Source organism: Syngnathus scovelli, chromosome 13 (genome assembly GCF_024217435.2).
Source record: "Syngnathus scovelli strain Florida chromosome 13, RoL_Ssco_1.2, whole genome shotgun sequence".
Classification (NCBI taxonomy): domain Eukaryota; kingdom Metazoa; phylum Chordata; class Actinopteri; order Syngnathiformes; family Syngnathidae; genus Syngnathus; species Syngnathus scovelli.
This window is the reverse complement of record NC_090859.1, coordinates 15455954-15473292: the sequence shown is the minus strand read 5'-3', so window position 1 is coordinate 15473292 and position 17339 is coordinate 15455954. Positions and strand designations below refer to the sequence as shown.

Genomic DNA, 17339 nt, shown 5'->3' with positions numbered 1-17339 from the left:
CGCCAGAATGATAAGTTTGCCTTCTTTATTGATCCACGGGTGTGGAAGCGGTGTGGCTGCCGTGGCAACTGGCCCAGGCACACTCGGCGTTTTCCTTCCAACTGCTCCCGCGATCCTCGTACACTTCCTGCGGAGCGGGCGAGAGGTGAGCTCGGGTGACCAGACGGGTCGAGTCGGCCTCCCAACCAACAGGCGGAGCCATCCTGACCTTCTTCCACACGGGCACGTTGGCCTTCAGGCCGTCCAGCAGGTTAGCGAGGGCCTGCTGGCCTTGGCGGCGGTGCGGAGACGAGACGGCCGCCACCACGCTGGCCTCTCCCACAGCCACCCACCTGAGGGAGGAAGGAGCGGAGCGGAGCGGAGGAGAGCAGAGCAGAGCAGAGCAGAGCAGAGCAGAGCAGAGCAGAGCAGAGCAGAGCAGAGCGCCGGGTTAAGAGCGGAGCGTTCACGGCGGCCCGGGGTTGCGGCGTTGGTGCGACCCGAGGCGATGGTGCACGCAGATGTGCACGAGGTCGGGCCAACGCGCCCGCAGGCGCTGGCACAGCTCGGCCAGCTCCGACCGGACCATGGCCTCGTACGCCTCGTACTCCAGACCGATCACCTTCCCGCCGTCCGACCGGTCCTGGCGCGTGGTACCTGCGACGAAGGACGCCGCATCTTATCCCGGGCCTCGGCAGAGAGCAAGCGATGGCACCAGTACCTATGAAGAGAGAAATGGCGCCGCAGGAGGCGCTGGCGACGGCTGCCACCACATTGTCGACGGACAGCCGATGGCGGCTCAGCTGGAAGATGTCCCGCGCCTCCTCTGCTGCTGCCGCCGCCTTGCCAGGGAAGGTGGCGGATGAGAGGAGGGAGACAATTAGGGCGCCACTGTTGCCACGCTTAGCTTACGGACTATGATTGTGGCGGCAAACGTTAGTCAGATAGCATTGTTGCGGACGTGCCGTGCCCTCTGTGAGGAGGGGAAGGGAGGCGGCGCTCAGAGGCTCTTACGATGGTGTCCATGTTCATTGTCAGCAACGTTGCGACGACGCAAAGACAATGAGTGTCCTTACGCCATGTTAGCATGTTGCGATTCTTATTGCGCAATGAAGGGAAGAAGCTCACGATGGGCGGCGATGGGCTGCTCATCCTCCGCTCAGCGGCGGCACCACGGCGATCTCGTCTCCGTCTCGCAGCGTCAGCGGCTCCCGGTCGTCGACGGCGACGTACTGATGGCGCACGGCTAACACAACGTGCCCCTGCAAGGCCCGCAACCTGTACGCACGCACGCACATCAGACGCGTGAGGCCCCCATTCCATTCCGTTCCGTTCCGTTCCGCTCGGCTCCAACCTGGGGTGTTGTCCTAGCAAGCGAGTCCAAAGGTCCCGACTGCTGATTGGCGTGTCCACTTGTAAGGGCTCCTCACGCAGGCCGCTGAGCTCGGCGCTCTCAGCAAAGTACAAGACGCACACCTAGAGCACGCGCACTTGGTCACACACTTGGTCACGCATTCTTGGTCTCCGATGCAAGCACAACTGCCAGCCAGGCAATCGGAATGATTGGCATCTCTTTCAGATATGGCTTCCATCTGGCCATGGCAATCATTTGCCACAATATTTGAAAAGAATAGACGAAATTGTGCAAAACTCTTCCTTAGAGTCGCCGTTTCCTAAAAGATGACTTTCACAACATTTCTAGAGAAATGCCCTGAACAGGGCCGCCCGCCCGCCCGCCAGCCATCGGTCGGTCACCATGCGGTCTTAGGAGAACCACGGCGGTGACGCCCGATACCTTGCATACATTTCTTGCTCATTATAGACATTATCGTCACCCGCGCGCAGATCTCGCGCTTATCTCGTGGACGCTCACGCCACATTATCTTGAGCTGAAGTCAGCCAATGTTCCTTTTTTTTTTTTTGCAACATGTAGAAGTGCTCAAAATACGCGACCTTGTTCGGAGTTTCGGCTCCTGGTTTGTTCGGCTAGCATCAGAATGCAGTCGAAAGACAAGAGAAGAATCTTTTGGGCTATTTTAAACGCGTCGCTGGCGGCAATTAGAAACTCACGCGCGCAGTCATGGAGAGGAAATGCGCGTCCGGTCATCTGGGGACTCCGGGAGGGATAAAAACGGACTGATTTCAAAACACAAGAGTTTTCTTTCTGGAAAGCGTAAGTCTAGTGACGTCACGACAGTCTGCGTTTCTATTGGCTTGCGCGATTTCTTCCACGACGCTTATTTGGGTGCTATTTGGCGCAACACTACCCCCTGCTGTTCAAACGAAGAACAACGCCAACTAAACGCAGCACAGTCAACCCCCGCATGTTGGCGATTTCGTTGCGGATTCGTCACACCGCATTTCCCCCCTGTCCCCGTTGTTTCGGGAAACCAGTATTCATTGTCCGCCCCCCCCCCTTTAAATCGCCACCCCCATCCACAAATAGCAGTGGTCGACCACACAGTTTTGTATTGACTCGTGACTAGTCCAGTTCATTCTTTGTCAAAATGTGCTCTGAACTTAACATCGACCGACAACCAGTCCATTTCTTGGTCTGCACGGGTCCCAATCTTTGCTTCAATCTGATGGAGATTTCTGAGAGGAGCAAGTTAGCGAGTCTGAGACCACTTGAGCAAACTTTATTCATTCCAAAAATATACACGTTTCACTTTAACAACTTTTACACAGGAAGTGCGCTCACACGTCCAAACCCTGAGCAGTCAGGAAGTCTTCCAGCGCGCTCAGTCTCTGCACCAGCATCACGTCCAGGTCCGATTGGTCGTCGACGCTGCGCCCCGCGCGGTACTGACGCCGTACGACGCGTTTTCTGGGCACCGCGACGGGAAGTCCAACACCTGCAAACAAAATTGATGCGGCAGGTTGCGACAGGTTGCGGCAGATTGCGCTACCTTGCGCACGTTTCCTCTTCCTGGGTTGAGTGAAGTCCGGGAAGAGGAGGAGCCTGCGCCGCCTCTGCTGGCCAATGAGGAGCAAGGCTCCGTCCTTCTCCCGAGGCTCCTCAAAGATGGTCTCCAGAGTCCTGCAGAGCAGAGAAGGTGGCAGCGTGGGAATGGCGGCCCTCCCTCGCCGCTTTACCTACCTGTTGTTGGCGGGACATTTGTAGTTCTTGTTGGTGTAAATCTCCTCCACGCTGAACTCCTTCTTATTCAACCTCAAAGGCAGACAAAAGGCCAGCGTGAGGCCTGCGTCGTCCCCGGCGGCGGCGGCGGCGGCGACCTTCTCGCTCACCTTTTGACCTTGGGCAGGCCCATGGGCGTGAGCGGGATCTCTCGCGGCGCCGCTCGGCGGATCCGGATCCGCGAGACGCATCCGGCTTTCTGACGAGAGACGTAGACGTCAACCTGCGCTGCTCTTTTGCTTTCAAACACTCGCCAAAGTGACTGTTGCCATTGGTGGTAGGACAACACCAACAAAATGAAATGGACGAAACACTAGCAAAAATCCCAAAGCGTGAGGAGAAGTTGGGCAGCTGGACATTACGGGCCGGACAGATGCGCACTGCCACACCTGCTTGCAGCCACTTGCCGACTGGGCGACCGGGAGCGGAGGCGACGCGACCGCCTCGGCGCAAGGAGGAAGAGGCGGGGCGAGGAGGCGCTTCCGGTAATTGGCTCTTCTGTCTGCTTCTGGCGCCCTGCGGTCACGTCACATGGCGTGATGAGACCAAAGGTTGCAAATGAAGACCAAAAGATATTTGTACCGACCTGAGGTCAGCTTCTTGGATGTAACTGCCAACAAAAGAAAAGCGCCCGTGAAGGCGGCGAACACAACCAATCAATCAACCGATCAACCGATCAACCGACCAACCAACCAACCAACCAACCAACCAACCAACCAACCAACCAACCAACCAACCAACCAACCAACCAACCAACCAACCAACCAACCAACCAACCAACCAACCAACCAACCAACCAACCAACCAGTGATCGACGGCAAGACTGGGTGGGGCCGTCCAGTCGCTCAGGGGTCGCCAGAGATTCCAGTGGGTCCCGCCCCTGAGCGTCGCCAGGGCCGCCGCAGACAGACGTAGCAGGGAGGCGGCCGAGCAGGGCAACAGAGGGGGCGGCGGCGAGCCGGAAGAGGCCGGCCATCGGCCGCCGGCGGATCGCAGCAAGTCAAAAGGACAGAAGCTGCGAGGACCCAAGCGTTGCATTCAGCCTTTCATTTCAGCCGTATGGGTCCAAAAGTGTGGCCAGCTCCCATTCCCACCTGTAACCGTTGCGGCCCAAAACCAGGCTGACACCCTTGAGCGATTGGCCACCTTGCTCCGGACTTCTGGGCCCCAAGTTGAGGAGCGTGAGGGTGGCCCGGTCAGGAGCTCCGTCTCCCGCCAGGCAGACGGCCAACCGGCCTACGAACCTCCCGAGACGGTCCCGGTCCCCCTCTCCTCCTCTGTGGCTCCTCCTCCTCCTCTTGATGCCCCTCCCCTCCAGTCGGCTCTCGCCCTCCCTGGGACAAAGCGGCGAGCTCTCCGGGGCGACGGAAGAGGACAGCGGCCTGGGGAATGGTGCCGGCCCTAAAGACAAGGAGAAGAAGAAGAAAAGGCGCAAACGCCAAAGCATGGATTCCCAACACAAGCACGGTAATGCGGCGGGCACCGACCGCTATGGCACCATCCCGACCCGCTCGATTGCTTCGACGGGGGCCCTCTGGAAGCATTACCTCTGCGACAGTCAACTCGCGGCACGGCGCGTCTCTCGGGGCTCTTCCTCCTGCCGCCGCCAGCCGTTCGCTCCAAAGCGTCCACTCGCCGGGCCAACGACGCCAGCGCCCCTCGCAGGAGACGCCGCACTTCCATCCTGTGGGTGGCCAGGAGGCGGGGCAACAGCGCCGCGCAAGGACAGCTGGGCCGAGGGCCGGGTTGCCGCCGCTGACGACCCCGAGGAGCAACTGCAAGAGCCCACGCAATTTTCATTCAATCCACGTTGGTCAATTGGTCGACACGCGCACGAGTGCTTTTTGCATTCGGTCACAGGCAGGTCCCGTCCCGCATGCGCACGTTCTCTACGACTGTTGGGCACAAATCGTCTACAAATGGATGCAAGCAGCGCACGAGTGTGTTCGTTTCACGTACTCTTGTCTAATCAATCAGAGCAGTGTGTTCTTCTACAGGCAAAAGCTCTTTTGAGACCGTTGAAGTGCGTGCCACTGTTTCTGCCACGCTGACTGAAAACGTTCTCATTTTGGCTCACACACTTACGCGCTTGCGGGGCTCCGTAGACATTCTTGTCAGCTGATGGGGGTGGAGGAGGCGTCACTCCCGGCGGGGGAAGGGCCAGCATGACTACAGGCAATAGAGAGGGGGTTGGGGGTTTAAACCGGTGACGTCATATTTGACATGGCGCAGACTTCTCGCGAGACCTGGGCCCCGCTAAACTCAATCCGAGTAGCACTGAAACTAACATGGTTCAGAAGCATGTGCTCAAAGCGTTCTTGTTCCTTATTAACGCATTATCAACAACGCAGGAGCGGGTGGGCGCGCGCACGTTTGTAGCACAGAAAGCCACAAGGCGTCGCGCGAGAAGCTGCGGCTGTCTCACTCCCATTTGCGTTTGACAAAGCTCTAAAAAAATTTACCTTTTTTCGATCCTGGCAGCTCAGCAAACTCCCCGAATTGTCTCGAATGTCATTTGAAGACAGCCGGGGGTAGCAAAGAGTCAAATGGAAAAGGATTTCTTTCCAGGAAAATGGATGAGTCCAGCGAAGCGGCGTTGAGCTTTTCCCAAACAACGACCACTTCCGAATGTATTTCGAAATAAAAGATTAAACCAACATGGATTCTGCCACAAACAATAGCACAGTGACCACGGGTAATCACATATTGTTGAGTAAGTGCAATAGGTCTGTAAATAAACGAGCAAATTTCACCATAAGTGCATTTAAAACCCGTGGGTGTTTTGTCTCGGAAGTCGGTTCCATTAGATTTGCTCTGCCGGGTGCACGCATGCGCAAGAGGGGGGGCTGGGGAGAGGGGGGGGGAGGGTTGTTACCTCGAGTTTGCTCTGCTTAGCTTCTTCTTCTTTTTGGATTGTCCGACGGTTGGCCATCTAACAGGGCATTACCGCCACCTACTGTTCCAGATACTGGGTCTCTTCTTTAACTGCGACATGGTTTCATTTTAATACCGTCGGTTGTAACACTAAATACATTTAAATCTTGACGTGAAAGTGCTGCGCTAACGTTTCATAGCGTTGGGTAAAAAAAAAACGAGCATTTTATAATGTAACAAACCGATCATGATAGGGGGACTTGGCAGTCCCAGGATACACGACAAAAGTGTTGAGCTAAAACGTTGACTTTTATTCTTGCGTTATGTCGCCAAAAACATTTAAATTAATAAGTTAGGCGTTACAGTGTTTGTCAGTGAAAACATCCACAGCGTCCACACGAACGGAATCGTCTTAAGGGAACGGCGTCTTCTTTTGGGGTTGGGTGGGCATGCGGGAAGACGAGCTAAGCGCTACACATCCTAAGTGGTAGAAAAAGATGACAGCCTGATTGAGCTTTCTGAAACGGAGGGAGGGGCCTTTCATACCGACGTGACAATATAGGAGCCGTGTTCGCCGCCGCCGCCGCCGCCAGCACAGCCTCCTTCGCCACCCTTGGGCTCCCGCTTTTTGGTGACGGGGGTAGGGATAAGCGAGGGCCTGGCAGGTGCAGGTGCGCTGGATGTGGCAGCAGAGGGTGATGTGGAGGCAGCCGAGTCAGGGTTGCTCTTCCTGGGACTGGGCGTGTAGTTAAAGGGGCTGACCCTGGCGGCCACGGCGCCACTGCGCTGCTGCTGCTGCTGCTGAAGGCGCTGCTGAAGGCGCTCCGGTGCTGCCGCCGCCGGCTTGTCGTCCAAGCTGTCGCAGCTGCGCCGTAAGTTCAGGTTGGTGGAGGAGGTGGACAAGGAGGAGGAGGAGGAGGAGGGGATTTTGGAAGGGACAAGGCCTGGAATGACAGGCGGGGCATTGGGAGAGCGCGCCGAGCACGAGGACGCCGAGCGCGGGTTGTTGACGGGACAATCTTCCAGGCGTACCCACACTTCCTCCGAGTCGGCGGCCTGGCCGGCGGGGTCCGAGGCTTCCCCCGCGCCGGCGCTCTTGGCCCGCTGCCACGTTCCTGTGGATCGGACACCAGGCTCCTCCTCGCTTCGGGCCTTCTCGCTCGACTCGGACGAGGCAGAGAGGACCGAAGAGGAACTTCCGGTTCGCTTCCAGGTGCCCACGCGAGGCAACGAGCTGGAATGTTTGCTCTGGCGCTTCCAGGTTCCCGTACGACCCAAGTGCGATGACGACTCGGCCGCGCTGTCCTGGGGACGCGACGGACTCTCCGATTGCGAGCGGACGGCATCCTGTCTGCGAGACGTGGCGGCGGCAGCGGCGGACTCTTCCAGCTTCCTCTTGAGCGTGGGACTGGGCACCTCCTTGATGAACGTGGACTGGCGGACGAGGGCGGGTTTCTCCACTTCCGCCTTCTCCTTCTTTGAGACATTGTTGCGGCCGACCTGACTAACCGCGGGGCCAGGTTTGGCGGTGGCGGCGGCGGCAGGCGACGCTGTGCGCGGCAGCTGCGATGGTCTCCCTCCTCTATGAGAGGAACGCGACGGCGTGGAATCCCGAGACGAGTCGCCGCTCCCTGGCGCCTTGGCGGCCGCTCTGGGTTTGCTCCTCCCCCGACCCGCCAGGTCGCCCCTGGGCTTGCCGGTGATGGGGCTCCGATAAACCTTCTTGCCACCCCTCACCGCCGCCTTCGGCTGGTCTTCTTGGGCCTTCTTTTTGTCCTCGGCAGACGGTTTGACCACCCTGGCGCCCGGCTTGGACTCGGCCTGCCGGTCGGGGGCGCTGCTGGCGGGCGGCGGCAGGCGGAACGGCGAACCCACCGATTTGAGGGAGAGCACAGAATCGGAGTCGGATGAGCCTTGGCGGGACGGCGATGAGGCGGCGGCGTTGAGGCTGCTGACGACAGAGTTGGCACCTTCTTGAATGGCTTTCCAGTCGAAGGACTCGGAGTCCGGGGAGGCGGGGCTCTGCGCTACATCCAAGGGCTCCTCCTCAGCCAGCATATGTTCCTCCGCTTTGGCCGCAGGGAGCGGCGTGGCAGGGGCACTGGCGGCGGCGCTCTTCTTCTTCTTCTTGGGCATGGCCGAGCTGATGCACTCCTGCAGGAGGTCGTCTTCAGAATCAATGCTGAGCGAACTGAGCGAGGAGTTCCTGGAGAAGCAGACGGGCGTGTCCTCCACGTGGAAGGCTTTGGGCGTGTAGGCGCACAGGCGCGGCGGCGCTTTAACGGGCACCTGCGTGGGCTCGGCGCTGCCGCCCTGCTGCTCATTCAGCCGCTGCGGCCGCCGGGGGGCCGCGAACTCATTGTTGTTGTTCTCCTGGTCGATGTCGCTCAGCGAACTGAGAGAAGAGTTCCTGGAGAAGCAGACGGGCGTGTCCTCCATGGCAAACTTCTGCTTTTCATCCGAGGCGGGCGGGTTGGCGCCGCCGGCTTTACTCGGAGGGAAGGCAGCAGCCGCCGCCGCCGGCGTCTTTTTGTCCCGCTCTCGCCGTTTGCGCACCTCATCCCGTTTGCCGTCCTCGTCCCGCTTCCTTTCTTCGTCCTTCTCGTCGTCGTCAAAATCGAGCGAGCTCAGCGAGTCGTTGCGGGAGAAGCAGCAGGGCGTGCCCTCGATGGGGGTGTAGCGATGCGGCGAGTCGAAAGCGAAGCCCGGCTTGACTTTAGCCGCCCGCTGGGTGGGCTTGACTGGCGAGGTCGGCTTTAGCGGCGCGGCGGCCGACGAGGGACGTCCTGTGGGGTTCTGTGGGTGCTGCTGGGGAATGAAAAGTGGTGGGGCCAGAGGGGCCGACTCGCCGCCGCCGGAGGATGCTCGAACGGGCTTCCTGGGTTTGGCTTTGGGCATGGCGGCGCTGATGCACTCGGCGAGAATGTCGTCACCGTTGTCGCCCTCTGGAAGTCCGGCGCGGTGTGCTTGCGAGGAGGAGGAGGGGGGCGCAGCGGCGGGATTGGCCTCCTCGTTGGGCGGCGAGTCGATGGTGAGGTCGCTGAGCGACGTCGCGGTGGAAAAGTTGAGCGGCGTTCCCTCCACACAGTAGACACGGGGAACCTCCTCGCTTGGCGGCTCCTTCTTCTGCGAGGGGAGGAGCTTGTAGACCGGGAGCTGGGTGCCTTTGCCTTGCTGTTGCTGCTTCTTTGGTTTCCGTGACGACTTGGGCATGGCCATGATGATGCACGCCTCCAGGATCTGAGTGTCGTCGTCGTCGTCGTCGTAGGAGTCTTGGAGCACCCGCTGAGGTGCCGCCTCCTCCTTGCCCGGGACCCGGCCGCCGTTCTGGCTTTGGTCCCGGCCGCCGTCCCGCTTCACGTCGGCTGTGATGAAGGGCTCGTCCATAGTGAGCGCGCTCAGACTGGAAGCGTAGGAGAAGCCGTGCGGCGTGCTCTCGGTGGCAAAGTGCAGCAGGACATCGGCGGCGCTCTCCTCCGCCTCCTTCTTGGTGGCCTTCTGCTCCCCTGCGGTCATGGCGGAAGGCGGCGGCGGCAGCGGCGGCACCGTCTGCGGCGGCGGCGGCGTCTTGGCGCGGCTGGGGGGCATGGTTTGGCCGGGACTGTCGGGCAGGTCGCTAGGGCTGACCACGCCGCTGGGCATGCCGCTGCACGGCTCGCTGGAGCGCACGGAGCTGGCGATGGACGAAGTGGAGAAGCTGTCCAGCGAGCTGACCGACGTGCAGCGACTGAACATGAGCGGCGTTTCCTGAGCGTACTGCTGTTCCGGCGGACTCTTTGGGGTGCGGGCGCCCAACGCCGGCTGATGCTGGTGGGCATGGTGGTGGTGATGGTGGGGGTGGTGGGCGCGCCGTCCTCGCGCCGCCGCCGGAGCGGGGACAACGGCCGTCTGGCTCTCCACTTCTTTGCGCTGCCGCTGCTCGTCCCCGGCCGCTCGCCTCTTCCTGGCCGCGTCGGCGTCCTCCTCCTCTTCCTCGGGCGACAACGACGACAGCGAGCTTCCGCCAGAGAAGCAAATGGGCGTGTCCTCAACGCAGTAGGTCTGCGTCGACTCTTGATGACCCTTTGGCTGCAGGTGAGGCGGGGGGCACGGTGCAGAGGGGGCGCTATCGGGGGCTGGGGCGTCTACAACCTGGAAGGGAGGCTTGCGTGAAACTTCGCCGCCGCCGCCGCCGTATTTCAGGCTGTAGTCGATGGGCTGCTCGGGCGCGCCGGGGTCGCCGCTGCCATAGCGGGAGGCCGGCGAGACGGCGTAGCGGGCGGGCTGCGCCGGCGGCACCCGAGCGTTGGCGCCGTCGCTCCTGATCCTCGTGGCGCCGACCTGCTCGTCGCGCCGGTCCGTCTCGGTTCTGCCGCGGTGGCTGGGACTCTGCCTTCCGGAATTGAGCTGCTCGTCCGAGTACTTGAGGCTGTAGTTGATGGGCGTGTCCACCTCGGCACCGTCGTCGTCCGCCATATGGTTGACGCTGCGAATCTTGTGAGCCAGGTCGGCCGGGTACTTCCTGTAGACGCAGCACCTGCCGGCGCCGCCGCTGTCGTCCGAGGAGTAGAGCGGTTCCGAGGACGGTTTGGTTTTGCCGCGGTTGCCGTAGCCGTCGGCGCTGGTTACGCTGTTGATGCTGTCGCTGGACGCTCGCACGCTGGCGGCGAAGACGGGCCGCGCGTACGCCGCCGACTCGTCCGCGCTGGGCTTGGAGCCGTCGGCATTTTTTGGACTGGACAGAACCGGCGTGTTGGCGTAGGAGCGGGTGGCGTTGGCTGCTCCGCCGGCACCGCCGCCGCAGTCGCGCGCCTTCCCGTGCGCCTTCCCGTGCGCCGCCTTGGGGCTGAGGTTGTCGATGTTGTCAAAGGTCTCGGAGAGCTGCTGAGCGTCCAGCTCCTTGAAGAGCGCCTTCTGCTTGCGAGCGTGCAGCGAAGGCGCCCCGGCGCCCGGCGAAAGCACACTGGCGTCCTTGTAACGAGCCGGCCGGTTGGCCATCAGGTTTCGCAGGGCGGCGGCGCTGCCCATGGCGATCATCTTGTGGCGGGAATGGATGAGGTTGCGCAGCATTCCCACGGCACCCAGCTCCCACAGGGCCTCCTGATCCTTGGCGTCGCGCGCCGAAAGGTTCCACAGGGTTCCGCAGGCGTTGGACACGATGGTCAGGCTGTGCGATTTGAGGTGCTGCAGCAACGTGGGCAGGCAGCCGTGCTCCCGCAGGATACGTCTGCGAGCAGATACATCCATCCATGGATAAATAGGGTCAGCCGGCGGCGGGCCGAGACAACTCACCTGTACGCCTCGTTGGTGGCGACGAGGCTGGAGACGTTCCTCAGGATGCCGCCTCCGCTCTCGATGATGGCCAAGGTGTTGGTGTGACTGCGGTGCGTCAACGTCCCCACCAGGAAGGCCAGCGCGCCGTCCACCGAGCAGATGTCGGCCTTGTTCTCCGTGCAGTGCGCCGACAGGTTCCAGAGCGCGCTCAGGACCGACTTGAGAGTGGACTCCTGCCCGGGCGGATGGGTGGGTAGGTGTCTTGGTAGGACGCACGCACGCACGCACGCTCAGCGGCTGGTGGCCAGCACCATGACTCACCTTCTGGACGTCCAGTGCGCAGCCCACCAGCGCCCGCACACTGCCCACCTCGCGCAGCGTCTGCTTGCTGTTGACGTCCGCTCGCCACGACAAGTTCCTCAGCACGCTGGCCATCACCTGCTGCAGGTCTTCACTCTCAGACTTGAGCTGCTTGACCATGGCGCGCATGCAGCCCTTCATGGAGCACAGCGTGGCCTGGAGGGCACAAAGGGCGAGGGACTCGAGATGACTCAAGACGCCAGCGGCGAACCGAGCTACGGGCGCAGCGCGGCTGCCCGACCTTATTGGCCACGTCTCCAAAGGTCAGGTTGGTGAGCGACATTCCGGCGTAGCGGCGCAGCGTGACGCTGTAGTGGTCTCTGCTCAGGTCCAACATCTCGCAGTCCACCTGCAGCAGCTCGGCCACCGCCTGCAGGCCACCTGAGCGTCACCGCACACACGTTAGCTAGCGCTGCGCTGCGCTGCAGGATTTCTCATGACACTGCAGCTAGCACTTATTTCAACTTTTCAGTTATTGGATAATTGCGGCCCGCCTTGCCCACCTTGAGACCTTCCACCCTCCCTAATCACAGTCATCTTTATGGGGACTTTTGCTTGCTCACCAAGCTCGTTCATGGCGTGCCGATGCTCCTCGTCGAAAGAGAGTTTCATGAGGACGCAGACGGCGGGACAGATCTGATGGTCGACGGGCGAGGGCACTGCCGCGCACGGTGAGGAACGGCAGATGAGACGGGGCGATGGCGGCGGCGGCAGCCAGCTGCTCGCTCGCTCGCTCACTCACTCACTCGCTCGCTCGCTCGCTCGCTCACTCACTCACTCACTCACTCACTCACTCACTCACTCACTCACTCACTCACTCACTCACTCACTCACTCACTCACTCACTCACTCACTCACTCACTCACTCACTCACTCACTCACTCACTCACTCACTCACTCACTCACTCACTCACTCACTCACTCACTCACTCACTCACTCACTCACTCACTCACTCACTCACTCACTCACTCACTCACTCACCGGGGTTGTCCTCCTGCTCCGCGCCCCTCTCGTGGTTCTCCTGCCAGCTCCAGCAGGCCTCGCAATAATGGCGCACCTGCTCCAGCAGGTGGAGCACGCGGATCTCCCGCCGGCCCCGCTTGTCGTCCGGCTGACTGTGCACAATGTTGTGCAGCGCGGCCGAGGCACGGGCGCGGGCCTCCTTGCTGCCGCGCGAGTTACCTAGGCAACAAAAGGAGAGGGCCGGCGGCTCAGGCGGCGGCTGCCAGCGGCTGCCAGCACCTGCCAGCGCCTGCGGGCGGCTGAGCAACTTGTGGCCGCCGCTACCTAGCAACAGCGAGTCCTTGTCATTGCCGTGCAGCAGTTGGATGAGCAGCGGCAGGCAGCCCGACTGTCGCATGGCGATGCAGGAGTCCTGCGAGCTGGACATGGCCAGCAGCGTGCGGGACATGTCGTCCTTGTCGTGCGTTCCCAGCATGGACAGAAGGCTGTACACCATCTCCACCTGCGGGGGGACACACGTTGTCAGCCTTGGCGGCGGCGAGCGGGCCAGGAGCTGGCTCACCTTTGTTCCCAGGTGGCTAGTGATTCGCCGGGGCACAGAGTAGGCCGTCTCGTTGGCCGGCTCACGCTCCGATCGAGAGGTGGCGGTCTGCGGACCGACGGCCAACACGTCAACACTAGCTCGGAATGTACCGTTTGCAAGTCAGCCTCTTTTGAACTGACCTGGGAGACCGCCAGTGCGCCGCCGCCTTCGTTGGAGCCACGGGTGTCTTCCACCTGCACACGCACACACAAATGCACAAACACACACACACAGCGGCGGCGGCGGCGGCGGCAGCAGCAGATCAACTGCAGATGAGTAACTGCAGATGAGCAACTTCGGAGCCAAGACACAAGCTGAGCACCTGCGGTCGAGCGCCTAGCTTGCCGATGTCCTTCTCGATCTGGTGGATGCGAGCAGCGCGAGCCTGCAAGCGCGCGCGCGCAGAGGCGGGCACACGTTGAGGGCCGGCCAAACAAGGCACACAAGAGGAGGCGAGCGACGCACCTCGGCTCGCTTCTCCATCTCCTGACGGGACCCCAGCTGCTCTTCCATGGCGGCGTGGATCTGGCGAGCCTCAAACTCCAGCTGACGACGACTCATGTCCGTCTGCAGCGTGAACTGGAAACATAGCAACGTACGTCGTGAAGATGGGCCGGTGGCTTTTTGGGGTCAGTCGGGCCATCCGGCCGGCCGGCAACAAGCCAGCCGCCTCAATCCAATTTGAAAGGGGCCGCTTACATTTTCACTGAGAGGCAAACTGTCAATCCTCTCGGTCAGATTGAGAAGTTGAGCGTAGTACCAGCCTTTCTCCTTCTCCTCCTTCTCCAGCTCGGCCAATAGGAGAGCTCTGCAGAGCAAGCGGCCGTAGCCAATCAGAGAGAATTGCTGAAGCGCTGGCCCGATCGCTGCCCACCTCTCCTTCTCCAGCTCCTCCAGGCAGCGCTCGTGGTGGCCGCCGTCTCTGGACGCCGACGGCCCTCTCCGCGCCGCCGCCACGCCGGTCGGCGCCGGAGGCCTCGGCCTGGCTTTGAAGCCGCCGGGGTCCAAGCTCATATCTGGGCAAACACAAAGGCGAGGACATTTGCTGACCGCGTGCGTCTCCTGCCAGAAGAGGCCTCTTTGGCCACGTGGCTTGACGGCGCCGCGACCCTTCTCTTGCTGCGGCCGCAGATTGTCGAGAGAGAAAACGTGCCACTTTCAAGGGTGCTTTGCGTGCCTGCGTGGCTGCCTGCCTACGTGGCTGCCTACGTGGCTGCCTACGTGGCTGCCTACGTGGCTGCCTACGTGGCTGCCTGCTAGGCTGCCTGCGCGGCTGCCTGCGCGGCTGCCTGCGCGGCTGCCTGCCTACCAACGTGCGCATGCGCACCATTCACCTTTCAGCCTGACCACAAGCTCTAGCTGGGATCCCGGCGCCTCCTCCGAGTCGTCGTCCACGCTGCCCTGAAGCTGCTTCAGCGCTTCCTGGTTCACAGAAAGACCATTTGCCGTCAGAGCCAATTTGAGACCCCACGCGCTTGCTACACCGACCCGGGGGCGGGGCCGATCGCTGACCGATTAGCAAACGCTTACAGAGCACCCGCCCCGGTCAAGTCGCAACAAAGGCTTTCTTTTTCCATTTGAGACTTTGGAAGGGTGATGGCTAGGAACACCCTGGTGGAGGCGGGCCCGGCCCCGCCCGTCCCGTCCCGGCGGCGACACGCACCTTCATGTTGGACGCCTCAGTCTCCAGTTTGGTCAGGTGGTTGGAGTTGTCCTGCAGCTCCTGTCGTAGGTTGGAGTTCTCCATCTTCAGCACCTCCACCTGCCTCAGCAGCTGGTCGTACGACGCCCCTGCCGACATCTTGTCCCGCTGGCCTCTGACCTAACCCGCAATGACATCATCAAGAAAAAGACGGCAAAGAGCGCTCGGCCGAGAGGCGGCCGCCGTGACGAGCGCGTCGTGGCTTCCGTCGACAATTCTGCCGGCACGCAATGGCGACGACGGGCGCAAGTTCTCTGGGAGTGTGCACGTGACACCGAGGTCGTCAGGGCGGCACCTGCATCCGATATTTGTCCACTTGAGCGTATGGGCGCAGCAAAGAGCCCGGGGCGCAAGGAACGACGGGGCCGCAAAGAGGAGCGACGACGTGAACTATGGCTGCCGGCGTCGGCGTTTCAGCGCGCCCGACAAGGTGGCAGCAGTCTTCACATCCGAATCACGAGCATCCATTTTAGATCGCTTTGGAAGACGACTGCATCAAAAGAGGCAACTCGGGTCCTCCGTCTCCTCCTGGTTGTCATTGGCGGTCAGCCATTTTCTCTCCCTCCATCTACCCCCCCCCCCCCCCTGTGCTGGCTTAGTGAGGCTCGCACAACACCGACAGAGCGGAGACAATGACGGGAGGCTGACACCCCACCCCCCACCCCCCTACCCCCTTGATATCTGCCATCGCCCTCCCCCAAGCCCCCTCTTCTCACATCCTGCCGGCAAAGCTCGACTTGGAACAAAGCGCAACCCGAAGCAGATGTCGGGCACGAGAAGGCGAATAAAGAGAGAAAATGGCAGCTCACCCCATCGCTGTCGCCTCCATCGGCTCCTCCGCCGCGTCTGACACAAGCGTCAGCCGGGCCCAGCGTCAGCCAATCGGGAGCCACGCTCGCCCGGAGGAGGGAGGAAGAGGAAGGGAGGGAGAGGAAGGGAGGGAGGGGGCGAGCGAGCCAGCGAGGGAGGGAGGGAGGGATGCCCTCCACCCCATCGCACGCCCTCCCACCATGCTTTGCGAGTGACAAGTCAAAGATGGTGAAAAGGGATGACGGCGAGCCCCGCTATTGGTCTGATGACGGTTATAATTTGCTTTGGAACAAGTGTGGCGGTTACACCAAGAAGCATTTCCCTCCCACAAACAAAACAGGGCTGATACTGCAAACAACTTTGTAGTCCATCACAAAAAGGTGCAGGTTTGCAGACTGTGCTGCAAAAACAATCCAGACAGTGACTTCTGATGGAGCAAGCCCATCGCTTCCTTCCGAGCACAAATTGTGGACACAAGCATGCATGACTGACTGCATGTTGTGCATGTTGTGGGCTTGCGGCCGTGTTGCAAACAGCGCAAACAGAGTTGGTCGTTGACAGCTCACTGCCGCTCCCCCGACTAGATCGAATGGAAAAGACGAGAATGCCTTGATTGTCAACAGCTATACAACCAAATTGGGACTTCCGCACATACATAAGCTGACACGAAGCAAATCCTAAGCAATACAATCGCCTAAGTCACGACAACACCATCCTGCCTCGGCAAAACCTCCGCCAGGAAAAACTTGACAATGAGAAACCTTGAGCCGCGCTAGCACTAGGATGAGAGAGAGAGAGAGAGAGAGAGAGAGAGAGAGAGAGAGAGAGAGAGAGAGAGAGAGAGAGAGAGAGAGAGAGAGAGAGAGAGACTCCACTGTATTGTGGAGCAATAAACAACAAGAGGAGGAGCGCCAGAAACATTAGCAGACGGGCTACTAGTTGCTAGCTGCCCGCTGCGAGCGTCAAGCAGCGCATCACGCCGTCGAAACGCGTCTTCAGCGTGCGCATCCCTACACAAGTGTGACACAGTGCATTTGGTGCGCGCAACTATGCTAATGCTAAACGACGTCAAGATCGGCGAAGCTAGGCTAAGGCAAGGCAAGCTAAGCTAAGAGCATGCTGCTTGTTCTTACCTTGTGTGCTCCCGAAAAAGCATCAACGTGCGGTTCACGCAAGGCACGTCGACGTCAAGTTTAGCGACGAGAGGTCAATGTGTGAACGGAAGGCGCCCGGAGCGGCGGCGGCTACATGCCACGCCGGCATTCAAACGCTGCGCTAGTCCAACTTTTCGCCCAACTTTTCACTTTTCGACTCGGCTACTCGGGCCGCCATCTTGTTTCTGAGCTCGCTCACTCGCTCTGGCGCTCGCACGCCAAGACTGTGCTAATCGATCCTCGATCGAATCGATAGTCGCAAGGATTCCGAACAGCTGCTATCGACCCGTTGCAATTAGTTCTGATTTCTCATGGGTTCTTCGAGCAATCGTTTTTAGTACATGTTTATTAGTGTCTGCGTGTGCTCCACTAGTTACTTATTATTGTGTACAGTGGCTTGAAGTTACCTGCAGGCCAAGTAGCTGCAAGCAAAGTATGCAATTTTTCCTCTCTGATTGGCAGAACAAGGCCAGTGGAAAGCAAAGCAGGCGAGTTAAAATAGCCTTAAAAAAAAATAAAAA

General features: G+C 60.4%; 3 protein-coding genes across 6 annotated transcripts; all 3 read right to left on the bottom strand.

Moving 5' to 3' along the window:
• Positions 1-11: 11 nt before the first annotated feature.
• On the bottom strand, positions 12-2072 carry LOC125979506 (molybdopterin synthase catalytic subunit). The gene is made up of 7 exons (XM_049737794.1): positions 1933-2072; positions 1334-1455; positions 1108-1257; positions 701-821; positions 480-636; positions 209-332; positions 12-127 (listed from the first exon to the last, which is right to left on the bottom strand). The coding sequence occupies exons 3-7, from the start codon at positions 1129-1131 to the stop codon at positions 26-28; spliced, it is 528 nt and encodes a 175-aa protein (XP_049593751.1). The 5' UTR covers positions 1132-1257; positions 1334-1455; positions 1933-2072; the 3' UTR covers positions 12-25.
• A 530-nt stretch (positions 2073-2602) lies between these two features.
• wu:fi75a02 (uncharacterized) lies at positions 2603-5965 on the bottom strand. Of its 3 annotated transcripts, XM_049737769.1 has the most exons (11): positions 5581-5963; positions 5204-5287; positions 4666-4893; positions 4213-4519; positions 3924-4133; positions 3705-3728; positions 3508-3634; positions 3229-3317; positions 3080-3151; positions 2889-3019; positions 2603-2834 (listed from the first exon to the last, which is right to left on the bottom strand). In XM_049737769.1, the coding sequence occupies exons 2-11, from the start codon at positions 5283-5285 to the stop codon at positions 2677-2679; spliced, it is 1428 nt and encodes a 475-aa protein (XP_049593726.1). In that variant the 5' UTR covers positions 5286-5287; positions 5581-5963; the 3' UTR covers positions 2603-2676. The 3 variants fall into 3 exon arrangements, with proteins under 3 accessions (XP_049593726.1, XP_049593724.1, XP_049593725.1); XM_049737767.2 differs by having other exon boundaries at positions 2603-3019; positions 5581-5964; XM_049737768.2 differs by lacking the exon at positions 3705-3728 and having other exon boundaries at positions 2603-3019; positions 5581-5965.
• A 317-nt stretch (positions 5966-6282) lies between these two features.
• On the bottom strand, positions 6283-17122 carry apc (APC regulator of WNT signaling pathway). 2 transcript variants are annotated; one of them, XM_049737734.2, is made up of 16 exons: positions 16798-17122; positions 14816-14974; positions 14487-14574; positions 14027-14168; positions 13852-13960; positions 13618-13731; positions 13475-13537; positions 13293-13346; positions 13132-13218; positions 12894-13071; positions 12588-12788; positions 12169-12264; positions 11847-11986; positions 11567-11761; positions 11264-11478; positions 6283-11198 (listed from the first exon to the last, which is right to left on the bottom strand). In XM_049737734.2, the coding sequence occupies exons 2-16, from the start codon at positions 14951-14953 to the stop codon at positions 6533-6535; spliced, it is 6486 nt and encodes a 2161-aa protein (XP_049593691.1). In that variant the 5' UTR covers positions 14954-14974; positions 16798-17122; the 3' UTR covers positions 6283-6532. The 2 variants fall into 2 exon arrangements, with proteins under 2 accessions (XP_049593691.1, XP_049593692.1); XM_049737735.2 differs by lacking the exon at positions 16798-17122 and adding an exon at positions 15664-16442.
• Between the last annotated feature and the right edge of the window lie 217 nt (positions 17123-17339).